Source organism: Myodes glareolus, chromosome 18, assembly GCF_982192425.1.
Source record: "Myodes glareolus chromosome 18, mMyoGla1.1, whole genome shotgun sequence".
NCBI classification, from domain to species: Eukaryota; Metazoa; Chordata; class Mammalia; order Rodentia; family Cricetidae; genus Myodes; species Myodes glareolus.
This window is the reverse complement of record NC_142043.1, coordinates 14162877-14183760: the sequence shown is the minus strand read 5'-3', so window position 1 is coordinate 14183760 and position 20884 is coordinate 14162877. Positions and strand designations below refer to the sequence as shown.

The following is a 20884-nucleotide window of genomic DNA, read 5'->3' as shown; positions in this document are numbered from 1 at the left end:
AGCTCGCAGTGACTGAGTCTGGATGAAGACCCAGGCTGCCACCAGCCAGAGTGCACACACTATGTTTACTAAGTTATACTGCCAGCCAGTGCGGTGTGGTGGTTGTCGCTGGTGATACAAAGAGGAACAGTATACACACAAACTGCTTTAATTTATGTTCTGTTTGGAAAGATCAATTCAAGATAAGCCAACAAGCAGTAGCCAGTAATAACTGCGATGGTGTCAGATTCAAAGGGCATTTAATAGACTTTCAACTGTATTTATTATCTCGTGTATTTTTTTAATAAAAAGCATATTTTTTTCTACCAATTATTGTTTCAAATGAATTCAAGCTCCACAGGCATGATCTTGAAGGCATATTTCTACATCTTTTCATTTTAATTAAACATTTTTAATATTATGTATGCAAGTGTGTTTGGGGCATGATGTGCACATGTGTGCAGTACTCTTAAAGATCAGAAGAGGGAGCCAGATTCCCTGGAGCTGGAATTATAGGCTGCTGTGAGCCACCTGATCAGGATGGGGTCATGCTTGAGCAACGTGAACTCCTAACTACTGAGCTGTCTCTTCAGTCTCATGTGTCTTTTTTTTTTATGGCTTCTCCTAAACAGACTGTCTCAAAGCACTCTGGGAATCCAGATCCTGATATTGAGAGTCACGTCATGTCCGTTCCACTTCACTGCTAGGAGCCATTGCCTTCTCTGAGTAAACAGTGGTCTAGTCTGACATTGCAGACATGAGGAAGACAGCCACAAGAACCTCCCAAGACTCAGCCTTGTTTAGCGCAGTCCTCACTCCTACAGGGGAGAGCAGCGTGCACTCTAGTTTGCAGGGCAGCATGAGATGCATTATTTCGTGTAGAGATGTCGTCTATCATGCCCTTTCTGCAGCTCTAGACTGTGAGAAATCTCTAAAACCCGAGGCTTTTTTTGTAACTCATTTTGAAACCAAGCTTCATTTGACCTAATTCGTTTAAAGCTGAGCAGAGCTGAGGTGAATCTCTTTCACTGTGAATATTTGTGTTTTTCTCTGCAGCGGCTGTCTTGTTTTCCATTTCAAGGGGCTGCCATTACATAATAGGTAGCCCTGTATTAAAAGTCTACATTCCTGGATTTGAATTCTAAACACACCAAAGCCCAAGGATTCCAGACAGTAGACTGTAGAGCTGTAAGGTAGAAAAATTGACTTATCAGACCTATCAGGCTGGGGAGGTGGCTTGGTGGCCGAGAGCACTTGCTGCTCTTCCAGAGGACAGGAGTTCATTTCCCAGCACCCACATGGGGTGCCTCACAACCTGTTGGAAGCACAAAGGTTCTTGCTTTCACAGATAGCTTTAGGGAAAGCAGGAATGTTAAACACATAGGGCTGTCTTTTCAAGGAAGAAGATGCATGATTTGTTTTCCAACCAGAAGACTGGGACTAGAGGTCATTGCTTGCATGACCCCTGGGCTATCTGTAGGGCCTGGCCATATCTGTTTCCTCTCGAGCTCCACAGCCAGAACTGGAGGTGGCTAATGGCCTAGATGATCTCTGTGGCATCCGTATGACCAAGACCACACCAGATTCTCCCTGAGGCCCTTAAGATAACACATGCAGTCTGTCTCTAGGACCCATCTTCTTGAAAGAGGTGACATGTACTTTTGAGAACAGTTTCAGTGTAATTATGCCTCACTGTGAGTATGGGAATGTGTTACACCAGGAATCCTTTCCCCAAATTGTACTGTACATAAACGTGCCTAAAACAAACTTCTCAGCAGCAGACTCCAGAAGTTTGATCTAGCACCAGAGACTGAGGTGTGCTGAACTGGATTTCCTTCTTTCCTCATGAAGATTGTAGCTCAGTAGGCCCTGGTGTTTGCAGAGACACACACAACAACCATCTGTAACTCTAGCTTCAAGGAATCTGACACCCTTTCCTGGCCTTTGCCTGCACCTGCACACATGTGGCACACACACACACACACATATTCATAAAAAATATTTTTAAAGATGGATTTACTTCCCACACTCAAGAGCACAGATGAGCTCATCGTGGGACTCCTAGCTGACATCACACTGAGAAAGCCAATGCATTTTTCCCATAAGATGTTCATGTCTATTTTTCGTTTTGCTTTCAGAAGATATATTTTAAATGGCAAATAAAAATTAAATACTTACCCTGTATAATGTAATATTTTGAAATATTTCTGCATTGTGAACTTGATAAATCAAGCTGATTGACATATGCTTGTGTATTTATTTTTTACCTTTAGAAATATGTCTTCTGGAAGCTAGAGAGATGACTCAACACCTTAGAGCATCTGTTGCTCTTCCAGAAGACCTGAGTTTGATTTCCAGCAGTTGGTGGCTCACAACCACCTATAACTAGTTCCAGGGGATCCAATTCCTCTCGTCTTTGTGGGTCCCCAGACACCTGTCATATACTTACACAGATACAGACACACAGAATTACAAGTAGATCTTAAATATCTACCTTCTTAGTTATTTTCAAAATGTAGTGCCTTGTTATTAACTAGAGTTACTGCCGCGCCAGCACGGCAACTGTCGTTCTTCTGAGCGAGGGATGTCGGGATTAACATGCAACACAACTTCAAGTTCTGCAGACAAACCTTTATTCCACTTTCTCACACATTATATATAGCCCTCAGCAGGGGAGGCTAAGACAGCAAAAGCAGGAAGCTCATCACCGTAACTCAATGGCTTAGTGGTAAATATCCTTAGAAACATTGCTGAAAGCAACAGATTGTTCCTGTTTTTGTTCCTGTTTTCAACCAACTGCAAGAGTGCAAAACAGATCAAATAGGGGTGCGAAGGCCTGTCCTCTAGGGACCCAACAAGTTACCACAGGCCATGATGGATCTCTAAGATTTATTACGTCTTTTGAAGTGAAATTTTATTCTCTTTAATTAACATTTCCTTTCCTTCCTCCAGTCTATGGAACCCACCATTCCATTCTCTTCCTCCGAGCTCAGCTTTGCACATTCTACATGTGTCTGTCTTCCTTCCTTCCTTCCTTCTTTTCTTCCTTCCTTCCTTCCTTCCTTCCTTCTTTACTTCCTTCTTTTTTTTTGAGACAGGGATTTGCTGTAGCTTTGGAGCTTATCCTGGAATTAACTCCAGTAGACCAGGCTGGCCTCGAACTCACAGAGATCCACCTGCCTCTGCTTCCCAAGTGCTGGGATTAAAGGCGTGCGCCACCATCACCCAGCCTACTTGTCTTTCTTATTTTACTTAACATGATCTTCAGGTTCATATTGTTGCAAATGACTGGACTTCCTTCATTTTAAGGCTGAACAGTACTGATTGTGTATGTATCCAATATACCACAGTTTCCTTTTGCATTCATCAGCTGATGGATACAGACTAGTATCATAATGTGGCTGTTACAAATGTTACAATAACATGAGTGTCTGTGTAGCTCTTTGACATATTACTATCACATAGTTTGGATATATGCTCAGTAGGAGAATTTCTGGATCGTCCAATAGTCCCATTATTTTTTTTTTCATGAATATGTGTGTATGAATGTTCATGTGTGTGTGTGTGCACATGTACATGTGTGCACATTTGTGTGTGAAGACTACAGGTTGATGTCAATTGTCTTCATCAGTTTCTCTAGACCTTATTTATCGAGGCAGGGTCTCTTGCTGAAGCCTGGGCTCAAACACTTGGGTGGTCCTGATAGCCAGCTCGCCTCAGGTGATCTTACTCCTGCGCCCTGATTCAGGCAGGCTGCTACATCCATCTAGCTTTTATGTGAATGTTGGAGACCCACACTCTGGCTCTCATGCTTGTAGGACAAGCTCTTTATCTCCTGAGTCATTTTCCCAGCCCCACCTCCTCCCATTTTGCATAACCTCCATACTGTTTTCCAGAATGATGTTATGGTTTTAATATGAAATGTTCATGCCAAAGAGTTCATTTGTTGAAGTCCTGGTCTTCTGCTGAATCGAATCATTGAGTGTTGATTGGCCCATCATGCTGTGACCTTATCAGTGGATAAAGGCATGGAGGCAGGGCTTAGGCAGAGGAAGTAGGTGACTAGAGAGAAGCATGTCCTTGGATTTATTTCTTGTCCTCTGTTTTCCTTTCTCCCTAAAGGTCTTTATTTTCTTTTTTTTTCTCATTCAATCCTTTTAATTCTTTCTGTTCTCACTGTCAGTTTTTTTTTCCCATTAGACTTGTTTATTCAAGTATCCGAAAACACTCTTTCCACTTCCTCCCCTCCTCCCAATACCCTCCTGCTCCCCCCACTCCCTCCACTCCCTCTCCTCCTCCCTCACCATTCCCCAGAGCAGTCAGGGTTTCCTGCCCTGTGGGAAATCCAAGTTCCTTCCCCCTCCCTCCAGGTCCAGGAAGGTGAGCATCCAGACAGGCCAGGATCCCAAAAAGCCAGTCCATGCAGACGAAACAAGACCCAGTGCCATTGTCAATGGCTTCTCAGTCTTCATTTGGACCTTGGGGGCTCAGTCAGCCCCCATGTCAGCCACATTCAGAGAGTCCGGTTTGATCTCATGCTCGTTCAGTCCCAGTCCAGCTGGCCAAGGTCTTTATTTTGTTAAGTTGATTTTTCTCAGCTATTTGTCACAGCAATAAGAGGTCGGATAAAATGGGGGCTGTATAAAAACAATGACTGTACAAACTTACCTTTCTGTCAGTCATGTGCAAAAGTTCCTTCTTATAGTCTCTCCAACAATGGCCATGATCTGGCTTTTTTCTTTCGAGACAAAGCCTCACTATGTAGCTCAGGCTGGTCTTGAACTCACAATCCTTTGGTCACAGGCCTCCAGAGTGTAGGGATTATATCAACATGCCACCATGCCTGGCTGTTTTCTGTTTTTGATAGTAGCCATCCTAAGAGACCTGGAGTGTTATTTCCTTGTGGTTTTCATTTTCATTTTCCCGAGATGTCACAATTTATCTCCCTTCAGATTTGTACATGTTCCCTTCATATGATTGGTGCTACAATAAGGTACATAGATAGTTATTCACTCTGGCTTGATTGACCCACTTTTCAGTACCTACTGGCCTTTTATAGTATTTTCTTTAAATCTATTTGTTGAGTTGTTTTCCTGAAGTCTTTTGAATTTCCTTGAACTTCCTTTAAAAAAATACTTACTCTGAATTCTTTGTCAGACAGTTCATATATCTTCATTTCTTTTGGTTCAGTTACTAATGCTTTACTTTGTTCCTGGGATGATGTCATGTTTACTTGATTTTTCTTGGTCCTGTGGTCATCTGCTGGTATCTGTGCATTTGAAGAAGTTGAGACTTAACTCCAGTCTTTTATCTGAGGAAGTTGTTCACTAGGCAGCTCACTCAGAGATTCTAAACAGCCCTCCTGCCCTGATCAGTCAGCTAGTAAGTGACCTTGGTAATTGGTGTATGGCCTAGAACCAGGATCTCCAGGGATAGGTTATTGATTGAGGCTCTAGAAAGGCCTCAATCTGGCTCTTCAGGTCACAGCCAACTGATGGGATGGAATTGGTGCCTAGGCTAAGGGAGACATAACTAAAGTAAGAACTCACAGAAGGATCTGGCCTGGACTGGGGTGTGTTTGGGTTTGTATCAGTGGATGTTCCTGAAGCTTTGGGCAACAGGGCTGTCCTGACTGCAGTCTACTGGACTCTGCTTGGACCTATGTCTGTTGGAGACTGAGGACACTGAAACTCGCCTGACTCTAAGGAACCCCAGTGTTAAGACAGGTTTGAAGCAAGCACGTGAGGGAATATTTCTTAAATCTATGATTACAAGAATTTCTCTGGAATCTGGATCTTAAGAGATGGCTTGGTTCATAGGCCCAGAGGTGTGGTGGTAGAGCCTTGGTCTGGAGAGTCCAGCTCAACAATGGAGTCTACTGTAGCAGGCCTAGACCCTGAATATATGGAGTTAGGCGAAGGTTTTGAGTCTTATGGAGCTTGGAGCGACAGGAGCAAACCTAGAACCTGGGGCTAACTCAGATGATAGGTTAGAAGGTACCAGCTGATGACAGGGCTGTGGGGGTTATGTTTGTTGGGAAGGAAGGGTATGTTGGAGCCAATATTAACCCCTATCCATGGACAGTACCTATGTGGATGACCTGCAGCCGGAGTCTAACCTGTATGAGTCTCTTTCTGTGAGTAACTATTGGTTACTTTGACTCTGACCTTGACCTAATCTTCTTCCTCATGCTATTCCCAGACCTTCTTTGTAAAGAGCTCCTGGCTGATGGTGTAGTACAGACCCGTAAGAGAGTCTTTCAGTCTAGCATATACATAGTTACTGTCACATGCCATTCACTCAGGAAGATTGTATTATAGAACACTTGAGTAAGTCACCCACATAGGGTTCTCATTTTCATCTTCATAATGGAGTCTTGGGAAGCAGATGAAATCTGAATTATTCTTTATATTTCCATCTGCTCCCCTTGTGCTGATATACTCAGGTATTTACTCAATATTGACTGGACATGTAGTTAAAATGGTGACCAAAGACACAGCTAAACTCCCCAGCATTTGCTGGTTATTTCGCGGTACTGGGAAGACTTGAAGGGATCTTTCATTTGAAGTTCAGTTCAGGGCCCTGCATGCCATCCTGCCTCTAAATTTTACTCTGGAAAATAGACTCTAGAAACAAAATTGGCTATGTCAGCATAGACTCTCCAGTTAAAGGAAGTAAGACAGAACTCAGGCCATTCAACAACAAGATTCAAGCCAAATGCAACCAAGATAACGCCTGAGTCGCAAGTGAGGGTCCCACAGGGCACTCTCAGATAACCGGTGTACGTAAATGTGTATTCATAAAGGGTTTGAAATTTCTAGATGAGACTGACTCATGAAGGCCACCATCTGAGTAAAATCTAGGAGTGTCTTGAACACAAAAATTCCTTCAGAAAAAGAACAGTGTGTGCACAGGCAGCAATGGAAGCTAAAGATTGTGGTTTAGAAGGTTCTAGAAAACATGGAATAGAGGTGACTTAAGGCTGGGAGAAAAACTCATGGTGAGCATGTGTAGCAAAGGGTTACTTAAGATAATTTACTAGGACTTGAGCATGCCTGGAAAATAGCATGTGAACCACAGAGGCTGGAGTGGGGCATAACAGCCAAGCGTCATCTTCACAGACTGAAGCAATGGATAGCGAAACTTCTCATGGTGTAACAAGGGATACTTAAGGACTTTCATTCTTTTGCCTTGTATTTGTTTTTTTAGTGGATAAGAGTGACATCTGTTTACAGTGGTTTGTTATTTTTGAGACCATTTAAACTGTGACAGGACAGTGGGTGTCATTGTCTTCAGCGTGAAGTCCTATTTTCTTTCACCTCTGGACGGCGCTTGGGAATCATAACGAGTCAATGCTAATCACTCAGGGGCACCTGCCTGGTGAGAGGCCCAGTGTGGGGCAGATTCGAAAGCTGCTGCAGGACCCTCCCTACAGTCTTAACCTTTCTGGAAGTGACTAGAATATTCCAGAGCCATATTTAGTATTTTGCTTCTCTGTGGTACTGAGTGACCCCCCCCCCCCCCCAGGAGCTCAGAAGGCTGGCAATCTACTTAAAATGTCCCACTTATAATGGTGGGAGTGGAAAGAACTAAACTCGGTGACAACAGAGTCAGGACAGAAAGGGCACACTGGAAAATGGCCACCGTGTTCCATTTAGCTTGTGATGATGTTACAGGACCTGGAGCACTTACCCCTTTTACTATTGTGGTCTTTTGTTTGTTTCTTAAAATGCGATCCTCTTCTTATGGTTTCTATAAGATCTACTTTGGAACTTCTCTAATGTCTCCTTCAAAGGCACCCATATGAACTGAAGTAACTGAGGAGAAACGTCCTGGGATGGGAATGGTGACTGGTAAAGGTGGACCCTGTCCTCCTTTGTGTGTGTCTGCTCTCCTGAGTCAAGGACAGGATGAGTTAGCAAGAGGAGGACACACTTGATTTCATCTTCTACTTTTCTGTGGCCAAGATATTCTGAGAAGTACGCAAGAGATGCAGAATGGGTGAATTGTTCAACATTCAGGTTTTGGAAGACCGCTGGTGTGAGAAATGGAGCCCAGGGGAAAGTTGAGCTTTGCTGTTCCTATTTTCCTTGGTCTCAGTAGTAGGTGGTGTGGATCCTCCTACCTTTCTTGGGTTCCTTCTTTCTGGTCTCCGTTTTGTAGTACTGGAAGACCTAAGCCCATCCAGAGATTATCAAAGAAAGGAAGAAAGTCAGGATCTTTAGCTAAGGTATATAACACTCTGCTGAGCAGGTTGAAGCAGGAGAATTACCATGAGTTCAAGACCATCCTAGCATACATGTGAGACCCTGTCTCAACATACCCCCCCTCAACAAATAAACAGAAAGAACAATGCCCCACCAAGGTAGCCATCCTGCAAGCCTGACAGCTCAGTGGATAGAATGGTTCTGTATGAATGGACTGAGTGCCAAGCCTCTTGCTGTCACGTGAACTGTGCACGGAAAGACTAGTGTGCAGGTGAGCTTGTGAGTGCGCACGTCACAGTGTGCATGTGGAGGTCCAAGGACAATTTGTGGGAGCTGACTTTCTCCTTCTCCCCTGTGGATTCCTAGGCACCAAATTCAGGTTTGGCATTGTTAGGCTTGGCAGCAAGCACCATCACCTGTTGAGCCACCCTGAAGGTCCCTGAAAGATGATATATCCATAAGAATGTCCTATCTTACAGGATGCTCTAGTTCTTTGGTCCATTGGGAAGGTCCAGTGACAGAGCACTGTAGGAAAGCCAATCACTGTTTTGTGTCTTGGTTTTCTGGATAGGATGTGGGCCTCATGTGAGACAGAGGAGACAAGATAGGGCTTTGGATCCAGAAGCATGTCTGCCCTTCATGCTAGCTTTGCCATCACGGTCAACTCATTGTCTCTGAATCCTTAGTTCTCCTTCACAGAAATGGGTTAAAACACTTCTCTGTAGTGGGATCGGCAGATGACGCAGTGGGGTCAGGAGCTTTCTGTGCAAATATGAGAACCTGAGCTCAGATTCACAGCATCCACATAAAGCTGGTTATGGCAACTCATGCCTGGAACCCCAGGGGTATGGGACCCAGGGTGAGAGGGGTGAGAGCAAGGGATAGGGGATGGGAAGGCACCAAGGTAAGGAATCCCAGCCTCGCTGAATCTGAGCTCCATGTTCAGTGAGAGATCCTGCCTCAAATAAGAAGATGGAGAGGGATTGGCCTTTGGTCTCCAGTGCAACCTCTCCACCTCTCCGTGGCCCTGCAGTGTGACTGAGGTGAGGTGGATGGAGCAGAGAGCACAGGGATGGACTTGGTGATAAGCATTAGTCTCCTTGACCCATCTTCATTCTCCCAAGCACCCGAATCTCTGTGGCCCTCTGTTTTTGGTTTAAACAAGGAAGGAATTTTCTAAAAGCATAGGTGCTTTTCCAGAAACCTGCAAAACCAGGCAGCTCACGTGCCATGGACTCTAGAAGACTACCAGGCCCTTAGCGGCATGACCATAAAGTTGTGCATTCATATGAGAGCCATGGGCTCTAAGGACATCGGCTCTCAGCCATTGCCACAGGCAAACTGTTTCCATATTTACAGAGGGCGCACCTGTCCACTCTGCGCCATATAGAGGTCATGTGGTGTTTTGGTTCGATTACTTATTTAACTTTATATGCGTGAATGTTTTGCCTACATACATGTATGTATACCATGTGCCCGCATATTGTATCCCGCAGAACTGAGGTCACGATTGTGAGCCATCATGTAAGTGCTGGAAAGGCAAGTGCTCTGAACTCCTGAGTCATCTATCTCCAGCAAAAATGTGATGTTTCCTTACAAAAGCTAGTGCCGAGAAATTGCCGTTCACTTCAAAGAACTGGTATTTTTCTCTCTGGAAGGATTATGTAACTTACATGTTTCTTTTTATCCACCAGCTTCCAGGAAGTTCAAATTAGGAACTAATAGTCACAGCCATGCTATTTATTATGACTGGTTCTGGTGTTTTATTTCTCTTGGTTAGCCTAATTACATACACCTCTAATGTAAAATAGTTAAAGAGTAGATTTGTCACACCTTTATCATATTTGTTGAATGAGTATTTCCAAACTCATCTTGCAACATGCAGAACAGCTGACAAATATCATTGGAGTGGATTTTTAAGGTGGTTTAAATGTCACTGTTGAATAGAGAAAAAATAACCCGAGTTAAAAGGTAACATCAATCACTAATCAAGAAAATGCCCACAAACTTGCCTACAGGTCAGTCTGAAGAAGACGTTTTATCAGTCGAGGTCCCCTCATTCCAGACGACCCTAGGTTGTGTCAAGTTGACAAACTAACCGCCCTGCTTTCCCATGATCCCTTTCAAAGAATGTATTTTCTTTGGCGTCTCCAGGAGCAAGCACATATTGTTTGCAGTGCTTTGAGTGGTCTTGAGCGTTTGTGTAGAGGACAGAAATTTGAATTTGTAGGAATCAGCGAATTATTTGGAGTTAAATTTGGTGACTTGAGTAGGTGGCCAGCCTAAGAAAAATCACTTTTCTTAAAAAAAAAAAATTTAAGAAAAAGTTTGTGGATCCCCTGTAATGAACATCGGTTATGGAAAAATGGAAATAATTTTCCTTTGAAGTCTGGGGACCAACTTTGGGGAATTCCAGAAATGCACAAGGGAAGCGATGCTGAGACAAGGTCACCTTTCTGAAGAAGAAACAGCTGTGCATGTCACCTCAGACATAGAGGGGTCATTAAAATAATGCTTGTTACACATTCCTGATGAGGCCTGCACCCAGTCTGGGCTTCCTGACCACTTTCTTGCTGGACAGAGGAGCAAGCCGCCAGAGCAAATATGTGGCCTCCATGGTCTCAGGGTGTTCCCGAGACGGAGTACCTTCTACCGTGGTCTAGAGTCCTTTAACAATTCAAGGGTCTCTGCTAATTAAGACCCTGCTTTTTAACCAACTGACATTTCTTGAAGAGATGAGAACAAATGTCTGCTCATACCAGATAGGGTGCTGGGCAACAGATCAGAGAAATGATGCCAACCGAGTCTGCCATGGTAAAATAATGAATTTATTAAGGTTACCTACAGGAACATGGCTGACCCAAAGGCAGCTAAAGACCCACTTTTGCGTGAGTGACGGCTCATCAAAGCGTCACTCAGCAGCTCCTGCCTGACTTTGCTCACACACCTTGCCCTCTCAGGTTCACAGGAAGCTCTTCTCTCACCCAGAAGGCATTTATTGCTTGTATCAGCTTCGGGAGGGCTCTGATGAGTTTTGTAGCTTAGTGAGCTTCCTGTGCCTGGTGGGTTTCCTTGAGCTTGGAGTGGGGGACTCTAATGGGTCAACGTTTCAACTCAGAGAAAGTAGATATGCACCAGCATCTACACTTATGCTATACTAGTTCCTGAACTGTACCTAGGAAGCACCCCAAGGCACCCTAACATATTCAGGGTAAGTGCCCAGGGAAGGGTAGAGATTGCCATACACTACTGGGCTGGCTAGTTTTAATGTCAACTTGACACAACCTCGAGTCACCTGGGAAGAACATCAGAATAAGGGATTATCTAGGTCAGACTGACCTGTGGGTCTGTCTGGCGGGGAGGGGCTGTCTTGATTGCTAGTTAATGTTGGAAGCCAGTCCACTGTGGGTGGCACCATTCCCTGTTTTGAGGCCCTGGGCTGTATAAGAGGGGAGAAAGCTAGCTGAGCGCACCCCTCGCAAGCAAGCAATGATGCTCACATTCTCTCTTTGCTTTTGACTGTGGATGTGGTGCAACCAGATGCCTGCGTTCCTGACTTGATTTCCCCATGTCGTGTCATTTCGTGGTCCTTACTGTCTCGCTGCAGTGGAGCACCCCAAAATCATGGCCCCAAAACCATGGCTGCTGCTCTTGCTACTATGCTGGAAACATTGGCTATGTTTTTGTTCCTTGTTGTTTAGGGCTGTCTTCAGGGCAGAACAGCCATTTTCTTCCTATGTCCACCTATCTGCTTGCAAAAAGCTCATCATAGATCACAGCTGGGCTTGTTGATTGGTGTCCTCCTAGAAGGAGGGGTGTTCAGACTCATTGGGCATTCACTAGATATTCCAGTCACATTTCCCAGGTATTTGTAGGCAATTCTGCCGTAATTGCATGTGATCTTCGGTGATGGGGGGAGTGTTAGATTATCTAGGCTAGGAAGGTTCGGGAAGAGAACTCTGTGTGGCTATGAGGATACCTTAATCCATGCCTGCTAAAGACTTCCTAGTATGGCTTTTTTGGGGTCCGCCAGTGATCCCTCACCCATACTCCATAAGGAAGTCAAATAAACTCTTTGGTTCCCAAGGCAAACCTTACGGAATCCTACTTTGGTTTGTCATTAGATCATTAGGAAATGCAGGGTAAGCATTGCCTGGCGTCTCCCCTGGGAGAAAATTCTGGCAACATTCATCTTACGCAGTACCATGCACGTGGATCATAGTCTCCAAACGGGCCTCTCTGATGAGTGGACTGTGCTAGCTGCGGTGGGGTCGGAAGAGACCTCGCAGGGCCTCGTTTGTAATCGACACTGTTTTCTTTCTTCCTGGGCCTGTTCTGAGGAGGATGTCTGATGAGCAAGGGTGTCAGAGGGATACAACTGCCTTTAACTTTGAGTATCTCTGAGTTCCCAGCAACTGGACCAAAGTACAGAGACAGGGTGGCATATTGTGTAAGTGACCCACACTCCCTCGCTCTCTCCCTCAGCTGTGAGGTTTTGCTCTCCTCGGAAGGTGAGCTGTGAGCTTGCTTATTTTAAACCTGCAACCTGTGAGGAGAAAAGGGTGTTCTTTGACAACATTACGTCACCGAAGCCTCTAGGGGTTGAGTCATCAGTATTTTTAGGCAGCACCATGCTTTTTTTGGTTGTTCTAAGAATAGCCTCTATGCCTGGACTCTACCGAAAGTCACCTCAGTGAGGATACCGTCACCACTCTGCAGTCGGAACATTTTGCCTTCTCCTGCCCCAGTGCCCGCCCTCTGAACAGTTTCTCCTTTCTCCGTGGTCAAGAGGATGCCTTTAGCAGGGGCTGCCTTTTAACGCTGATCAGTCCTTCGCCGCGCGTACTGATCGCTGTGAACAGCACAAATGACAACTGCTCACCAGAGCAGAGGTCCTGATTTTGGTTCCCAGCACCCACATCAGGTAGCCTATAACTACCTGGATCCAAAAATCCAAATCCAAAACTGCCTGTCATGCAAACTCCTGAGGGATCCAGTGCCTTTGTCCTCCACAGGCACCTGTACTCATGTACACAGACTCACACATCTAGACATAATTGAAATTAAAATAAACTTTAAAAAAGAACAAGGTAAAGATCCCTTCCTTCTAAGTGCTCCTGACTGTCTGCTTTCCAAGACCTCTTGGCGTTAGGAGCTTTAATTAGTGACTTTAATCAATTTACAAATTTGTCGAGGCATGGCTCCATGCTGGATGTCTTGTGGTTTAAATGACTCTAGATCCTCTTGATAGGACAGTGACGTAGAGGGTGATGCTGTTGGATTTTATGCCAGAAAAGTAACAAATGGCTCATAACAATGACGTCATAAGCTGTTAAACTAAGTAAGCATATACACTATAACCTGAACCCTGCTGGAACTTGGACGACAGAGCAACAAAACTGAAGATCCATCCAGCCAAGAATGGGAACTCTGTGGCTCAGGGGGAGGGCGGCTTTGCTATTGTCTATTCAGTGCATGCCCTAAATATGATCAATGTATTTTGTGTGATACTTGAGAGCTCTGAGGAACCCTAATGATTTGCGAAGACAGCCAAGCGCTTATCCAGCCACGGCAGCTGCTTGGAACCAAATGAAGCAGTTGTTTGATATTACATTAGGGCGTCCCTTTCATGTCTTGAAGTGACAGAAGACCATCATATGACCTCATCAGAGTGGCTAGAAAGATGAGAACATTCCAGCAAGACAGAGTAGCATCCTGAGTCACCTCCGCCCCGGAATGTTTGATTCTATTTCTAATTATTGATTTGTTTTTTTAAAGATTTTATTTCTCTTTTTCCTAATTGCATGTGTGTGCATGTCTGTGGGTGGGTGTGTGCACGTAAGTGTAGGTGCCTGCGGAGGTCCTTAAAGGACCATCGGATCCCCTGTGACTGGAGCTACAGGCCTTAAGCTGCCAGACCTGGTTGCAGGGAACTGAAGTTGGGTCCTCTGCAAAGGTAGCGCCCAGTCTTCACTGCTGAGCAGCCTCTCCAGCCCTTGCATCAATAAGAATTCACTCCTTCCCGCAGGGGCCATTCTGTCTCTAGGGAAATGCTGTACAGTCATTAAGGGAGGGGGCTCTAGTACATATGAGTTCAGGTTCAGAACTCAATTCTATTTCTCATTCACTGTGTGACCATAGGCAGTTCCTTCAACTTCTCCACATCTTAGGTGCTGTTCATGTAAAATAACTTTGAACGTTAACTTCCTGTGAACTGAAAAGAAATGCCCCCCATTTTAAAGATTCTAGAAGGTTGATTGACTAGTGTGTGTGTGTGTGTGTGGTGTGTGTGTGTGTGTGTGTGTGAGAGAGAGAGAGAGAGAGAGAGGCAGAAGCAGAGACAGAGATTGTACAGTTGGAATCTTACAGGTCCAGAATAAAATGATCTTAGACTATCTCAGTCTCCCTAATAGGCCCTTGTTACCACCTCTGTGTTTGACCTAATGTCTCCATGACTCTCAGGTAAATTCCTTTGGGCTGTACTAACAGACTGCCAGCTTCTACCAATCAAAAGCCTAAAAACTTGTAACCCAGACTTCTCTGCTTTGCTCTAACCTATCTACTTTATATTTCCCACCAATGAATAGGAAACATGTCTTGATTTGGGAGTCTTTTTTCTCTGTAGCTATACAATCTTTATGAACTGTTATGCTATAACGGAGTGTTTTTATGTGTGTGTACTGTGCATGCATGTATTTGGGAGGAACACACATGTGTAATCCTGCATACAGGCAGGTCGGTGGTTGGCATACATCCTCCACCTTATATAATGATGCAGGATTTTATGCCAGATAACTAAAATAAAAATAAAAACAGCTAAAACAAATGGCATTATGGGCTGCTAAACTAAATAAGCACGCAAACTGTAAATTAAACCATATTAGAACCTGATGACAGAGCAATACAATTGAAGATCCAGCCTGCCCCAAAATGGAACTCTATGGCTTGGGGTGAGGTTGATTTTCCAATTGTCTTTTTAATGCACGGCCCAAATGTGATTGGGGTATTTTACAGGACTCTGAAATTTTTGAGGAGTCCTGATGGTTTGTCAGGAACCCAGAGCTCACGGATGCCTTGATTCAACTAGTCTAGCTACTCAGCTTGCTCTAGGGATCCTCTTTCTGCCTTCTGAGAACTGGAATTACAAGCGGTCGGCCATACTCATCCTACACGTCCATGGGTGGTGGATCTCTAAGCCAGTCCTCATGCTTATCCTGCAAGCAGGTGTCCCCTGCCCCAGTAGCCCAACTCCCCAGCCCTACCCTGATCACTCATATTTAGCCCCATAATCTACCTTATTCTCTTTGAGGTGAGAGATTAGTATTTGTAATAGGGTTACACGTCATAGGGTTGCCATCAGATATACTAATACAAACCCAACATCTTGATCATAGTGGTCATGTGTTGGCTAGCAGTGATGCTAACTCTTCCCAGTAGTCTGACCTTTGCACCTTGCAACATGGGACACCCGTGGATCCTTTGCTTTCCTCATAACTTACTGCAATGTGCTGTTCTGGTAGACTCCCATTGTGCGTCCCCCGGCCTTCAGAAGGGAACCACCTGAACTGAGATGAGGGAGGTGGTAAACCAGATAGATGTCTGTCTTTGAAATCTGAATGTTCTACAAGGGGCAGGCCAGAGGAAGCCCATTTGCTCTACCTTGTCAGCATTTGCCTCTCTCAGCAGATAGAGATTTAGGAAACTTAACTGGGGCCAAACCAGGATTCCTGGCTCGCTTCCACATCTGAACTCGCAGGACTAGCAGGTACAGTGAGGCAAGAGCTGAACGTTTTCTAAAGATGCTTTCATATGCGCTTATGCATGAGGATTAGGAGACAAAGAGGTGCTCTGAAGAAAATAAGGCACACCCAAGGGTGGGTCTGGCTCCTCTAGGAGCCAGTTGTCCTTTTCACAGTGGACATATGTTTGGTTGGAGAATTGCTTTCTTATTGGTTCACATGGTAGGATTACCAAGGACCAGGTGAAGAATATCTTGCCCACATGATAGAGGAGGGTAAGTCATCTTTACTGTAAGCGGCTTTGTTTGAGAGTCTCAGGTAATATCCAGGGAAGGGAGCATTGCCCTGCCCAAGGTCATATATGTTCAGTTCTTAAGCCTGGGTTACGTTGATTTTAACATAAAATATCTATGGGAGTATTAACTCTCAGATGGCAGCCTTGACAGGAAATGTTGTTAATTGTGCTAGAGTTTATGCTTTGCAGCTGACAAGGGGCTTCAGTGAGACTTGGGATGACGAGCTCTCATCTTGAAGATCTCTATGAACTTCTTTTGCCTCTTTATTCTGCCTTCTCCCCAGAGAATGTCTCAAACAGCCCCATATTTCCTCACGGCAAAACATCAACAGCCCTGCGTCCTCCTTTCCCAGCTCTCCTCAGAAGTCATTTTCCTTTATGGCCAATGCACAGTTTAAAAGGTGAACTCCCAGGGCCAGGGAGGGCTCAACGGTTAAGAGTGTGAGAGACAAAGGAAGAATAGTCTTGGTTTTGCAGAAAGGAACATGCTTGCAAGACAGGAGTTGGTGGGCAAGGCAACTTCTTTCTTGTAAAAACGAGTGTACCAACCCAAACTGGGCCAGCAAGCACACTGCGGCAGCAAAGTCTTTGGATTTTGACTCTAACACAGGTGGTATCTGTGTCTTTGCCCCATGGGATGAGAGAGGCCCTCGTAGTCTTTTGCAACTGGCTAATGTTAAAAGCAGCAGCGTGGCACAAAGCGATGAAGAGAAAGAAGGGAACCAGGAAGGAATTAGCCTCCCAGACTATGACATTCTGGGATTGCAGTGGGGCCTTTGCATATACAAAAGCTCCACAGGGAAGGAAGGATTTTAAAAATTAACATAATAATTTTATAGGTTGGGCAGATTTATAGAACATTGGCCCTTGAAAAACTAGCTATCTTTGATATAAAACAAACAAACAAGCATTTTTTTACAATTGCTGCTCTTGCAGAAAACCTGGATTTGGTTCCCAGCACCCACATCTGCTCAGAGTACAACTGCCAGGAACTCATCTGCAGGGGATCCAGAACCCTCTTTCTCTCTCGGTGGGGATGGCATGGGTGTGGTGCGTGTGTCACACACACACACACACACACACACACACACACACACATCTTCAGAGGATCCAGACCCCTCTTTCAGTCTCTGTGGGGACTGCATGGGTGTGGTGCGTGCGTCACACACACACATACACACACACACACACATCTTCAGGGGATCCAGAACCCTCTTTCAGTCTCTGTGGGGACTGCATGGGTGTGGTGCGTGCATCACACACACACACACACACACACACACACACATCTTCAGGGGATCCAGAACCCTCTTTCAGTCTCTGTGGGGACTGCATGGGTGTGGTGCGTGCGTCTCACACATACACACACACACACACACACACACACACACACACACATCTTCAGCGGATCCAGAACCCTCTTTCTGTCTCTGTGGGGACGGCATGGGTGTGGTGTGTGCGTCACACACACACACACACACACACACACGCGCGCTTTTTTAGAAGACGAGCTTCAGTCATTTGGCGCTCTATACATCTTCTTCACTCAGTATTTTATTTTTCCTGTTTGCTTCTGCCACAGTTGAAACAGCTTCCTTTGAAGTCTTCTGAACAAACATGTGAGCCTTGCCTTCCTGTCTCATTCTACTTGCCTTTACATCAATTTCTAGGAGAAAACTGGATAGGTTAACCAAACCTTCACCGTGGGTAATTCAAGACAGTTTAGATTTTAATTTCAGAAAACAAAAATCAAAATTCAGAAGATTCTTCTTTGCTGGTGTCTCATCCTTGTTAAAAGCAAACTGTCAGTATGCGTTCTTTGTGACTGGTCCTTTAAACAGGCCCATTGATGGCAAAAATGTTATTATTTACATTAGAAACAGAGGGCAGATGAAGGCCAAGCCGTGGGGAAACCCGATGATAGTTTTTCATGTGTATTAAGTACTTAAGAGTTCTACATAGAGGCTCCTTTACTGGACCCAAACCCTTGCCACCACCTACCCCCTGAGGAAAATGGTGGTATAAGCACCTCCGCCAAACAGGGGTGTGTAAAGTGACTTTTCTCTGGAAGAAAAACATTGTAAAGAGGATTTGTGTGTGAACCATAATTCCAACACTCCTGTTGTTTTGTATGAGTAAAGATGCGACTTTAGAAATTATTCTTGTTAGGGGGAGAGTGGAGGGAGAAAGAGAGAGAGAAAGAGAGAGAACGGGTGCTACAGATCTCTGGGGATCAGAGAATGATTTGTGGGTGTCCATTCTCCTTATCTACAACGTGGATCCCAGGGATTGAACTCGGGACACAGGGCTTGGTGACAAGCACCGTCCCCCACCGAACTCAATCTCTCATCTGTAAAGTTGCCATCCCGAGAATCCTAGGTAGTCAGTGTGGACATAATGCCAGCGCATCCGGGGCATGGTAACATTTCCAAACCTCTTTTGGCACAGGTTCTTATCTGTGCTTTACTAATTATCATTGAGCACAAAGTGTAAGCATATTTTGATCTATTAATGTATAAAAGTGTCCTCATTAATAAATAATGCTCTGGGACACTGCTGCCAGGAACAGACCTAATATGGGGCGCCTGGAACCTCTCGCAGCTCCAGCTCTTGCTCTGGAACTCCTGAAATTTAGATCTGATGCTCGTGGGTGTGGAGCCCTCCGCATTCTCTGTATGATGCTTCGCCTGTATGGGCCCTCCCTCTGTCTATAGGATGGTTAGTACCAGCCTTGTCCTCCATGCTCAGATGCCGTGGTGACTCTGTTTCTACTTAGAATAACCAAAAATATCTCCAGATGCTGCCAGAGTCTACAGCCTCATTGATAACTAGAAGGAGTGTCCTGGGTGTTCATCTCTACCCAATCCAGGATGTCATCTTACTGGCTATGTTATTGAACTTAGGGTCACAGGGTGTACCCCAAGCCAGGTCCAGCCACCCATCCTCATTAAGTCAATTTCATGATACCAATTGATAGAGGAAGGCAGGAAAGGGGGATTAATTCAACCTGGCCACACTGGGAAGATGGGCAAAGTGGTCAGGTGAATCTCTCATCTGTCTTTGGCGCCCTGAAGTGAAGTCAAAGTTAAACTAGAGAACCAAGAAAATGCACTGTGAGGCCATTCAGTGAGGTGGGGTCTCCTTGTCTGAATTTGAGTCTGATGAGAAGTTAGACCTGTGTGGAACCTCCTCCAGAAGACACAGTTTCCCCATGGCTGATCTGGTGCCCTTCCTTCTCCAGCATGAGACTCCCAGGGAAGCTCCCCATTATTGGGACCGTTGTTTCAACACTCTGATAGCCAGACCGAGAGACACGAGTGTCCCTTTAGTGGACTTTGTTCCTGCTACGCTGCTTAGAGGGATTTCAGGAGGGGTCACATAGGAATTCCTCTACAAAGCTTCAGTTTAATTCTGTACATGTGAGAGACGGAGAGTATGTATGTGTGTGTATTGGTGTGGGGGGCGTGTATCCCTGTGATCGTTGATGTAGAGACCAGAGGTCAAGCTTAGTATACTTAGTATACTTCCTCAGCCGCCATTGACTTTAGTTTTTGAGACAGAGTCTCTTGCCAATTAGGACTCTCCAATTAGGCTAGGCTGTCCCACCAGATAGCTTTGGGAATCTGCCTGTCTCCACCTCCCTAGTTCTGGGATTGCATGCACACACTACTATAAGCTGAGAGAATTTGTAACCGAAATATTTATTGGTCTGAGCTTATGTTCAACACTTGATCAATTTTGTTAATATTTTGTGTTCTATGAAGAAAAGCCACCTTGTCAGAATGTCCTATGAGCAAGGCCTGAAGGGAGTCTGTGTTTGGTCCCCTTCTCACATGCATAGCACACCACTCCAAAATTTTTTTGGAGTCCTAAAGACGACCAGTGAGCACAAGAGAACCACATGGAAGGCTGAGATTAGCTTTTTATAAACAGCCTTGTTATCAGGGCTATTTTATGGTTACGCCTAGTATGTGATGACGTGGCCTCTCACCGGCTCAGCCACCCTGAGCGGCATTTCACATGGAAGCCAGCCATCAAAGCGCTGATACCGGAGGAGTGCGTTAGTCATCTGTCACCATCCCCGCCACACACTTAGGTCACCAGGCATGCTGGATTTAGGCCAAAGTTAGTTTTGTTCTGAATTTGTTTACTGAATTAGTGGTCCATGTACCTATGTGGAAGGGTGTGTGTCTATAACTCCGGTGCGTCATGGACAGAGAAGGAGGAGTCCTTGGAGCTCATTTTCCAGTCAGATCTGTTGGTGAGTTCCAGATTCAGTGAGAAAACTGGCCAGTCAGTTGATCTATCTATCTATCTATCTATCTATCTATCTATCTATCTATCTATCTATCTATCTATCTATCTATCATCTATCTATCTATCTATCATCTATCTATCATCTATCTATCTATCTATCATCTATCTATCTATCTATCATCTATCTATCTATCTATCTATCTATCTATCTATCTATCTATCTATCATATATCTATCCTCTATTTATTATCTATCATCTATATACCTGCCTATGTATCTATCATCTATCTATCTGTCTGTCTGTCTGTCTATCTATCTATCTATCTATCTATCTATCATCTATCATCTTTTTTTCTTTCCGTCTGTCTGCCTATTTTCCTACTTTCTTATTTATAATTAGCTGGTCA

At 44.7% G+C, this 20884-nt stretch overlaps 1 protein-coding gene across 2 annotated transcripts in view; it reads left to right on the top strand.

Annotated features, from left to right (window-relative positions):
• Rcan2 (regulator of calcineurin 2) overlaps positions 1-20884 on the top strand; it is a 251471-nt gene that overhangs the window by 44747 nt on the left and 185840 nt on the right. Inside the window, exon 1 of one of the 2 annotated variants that reach the window (XM_048445213.3) lies at positions 20371-20481. The exons of the other annotated variant lie outside the window; for it this stretch is intronic. Within the exon in view, the coding sequence (XP_048301170.3) occupies positions 20386-20481 (96 nt within the window). The 5' untranslated portion in view covers positions 20371-20385. Of the gene's footprint in view, positions 1-20370; positions 20482-20884 lie in introns of those variants that run through there. 2 annotated transcript variants of the gene reach the window in all.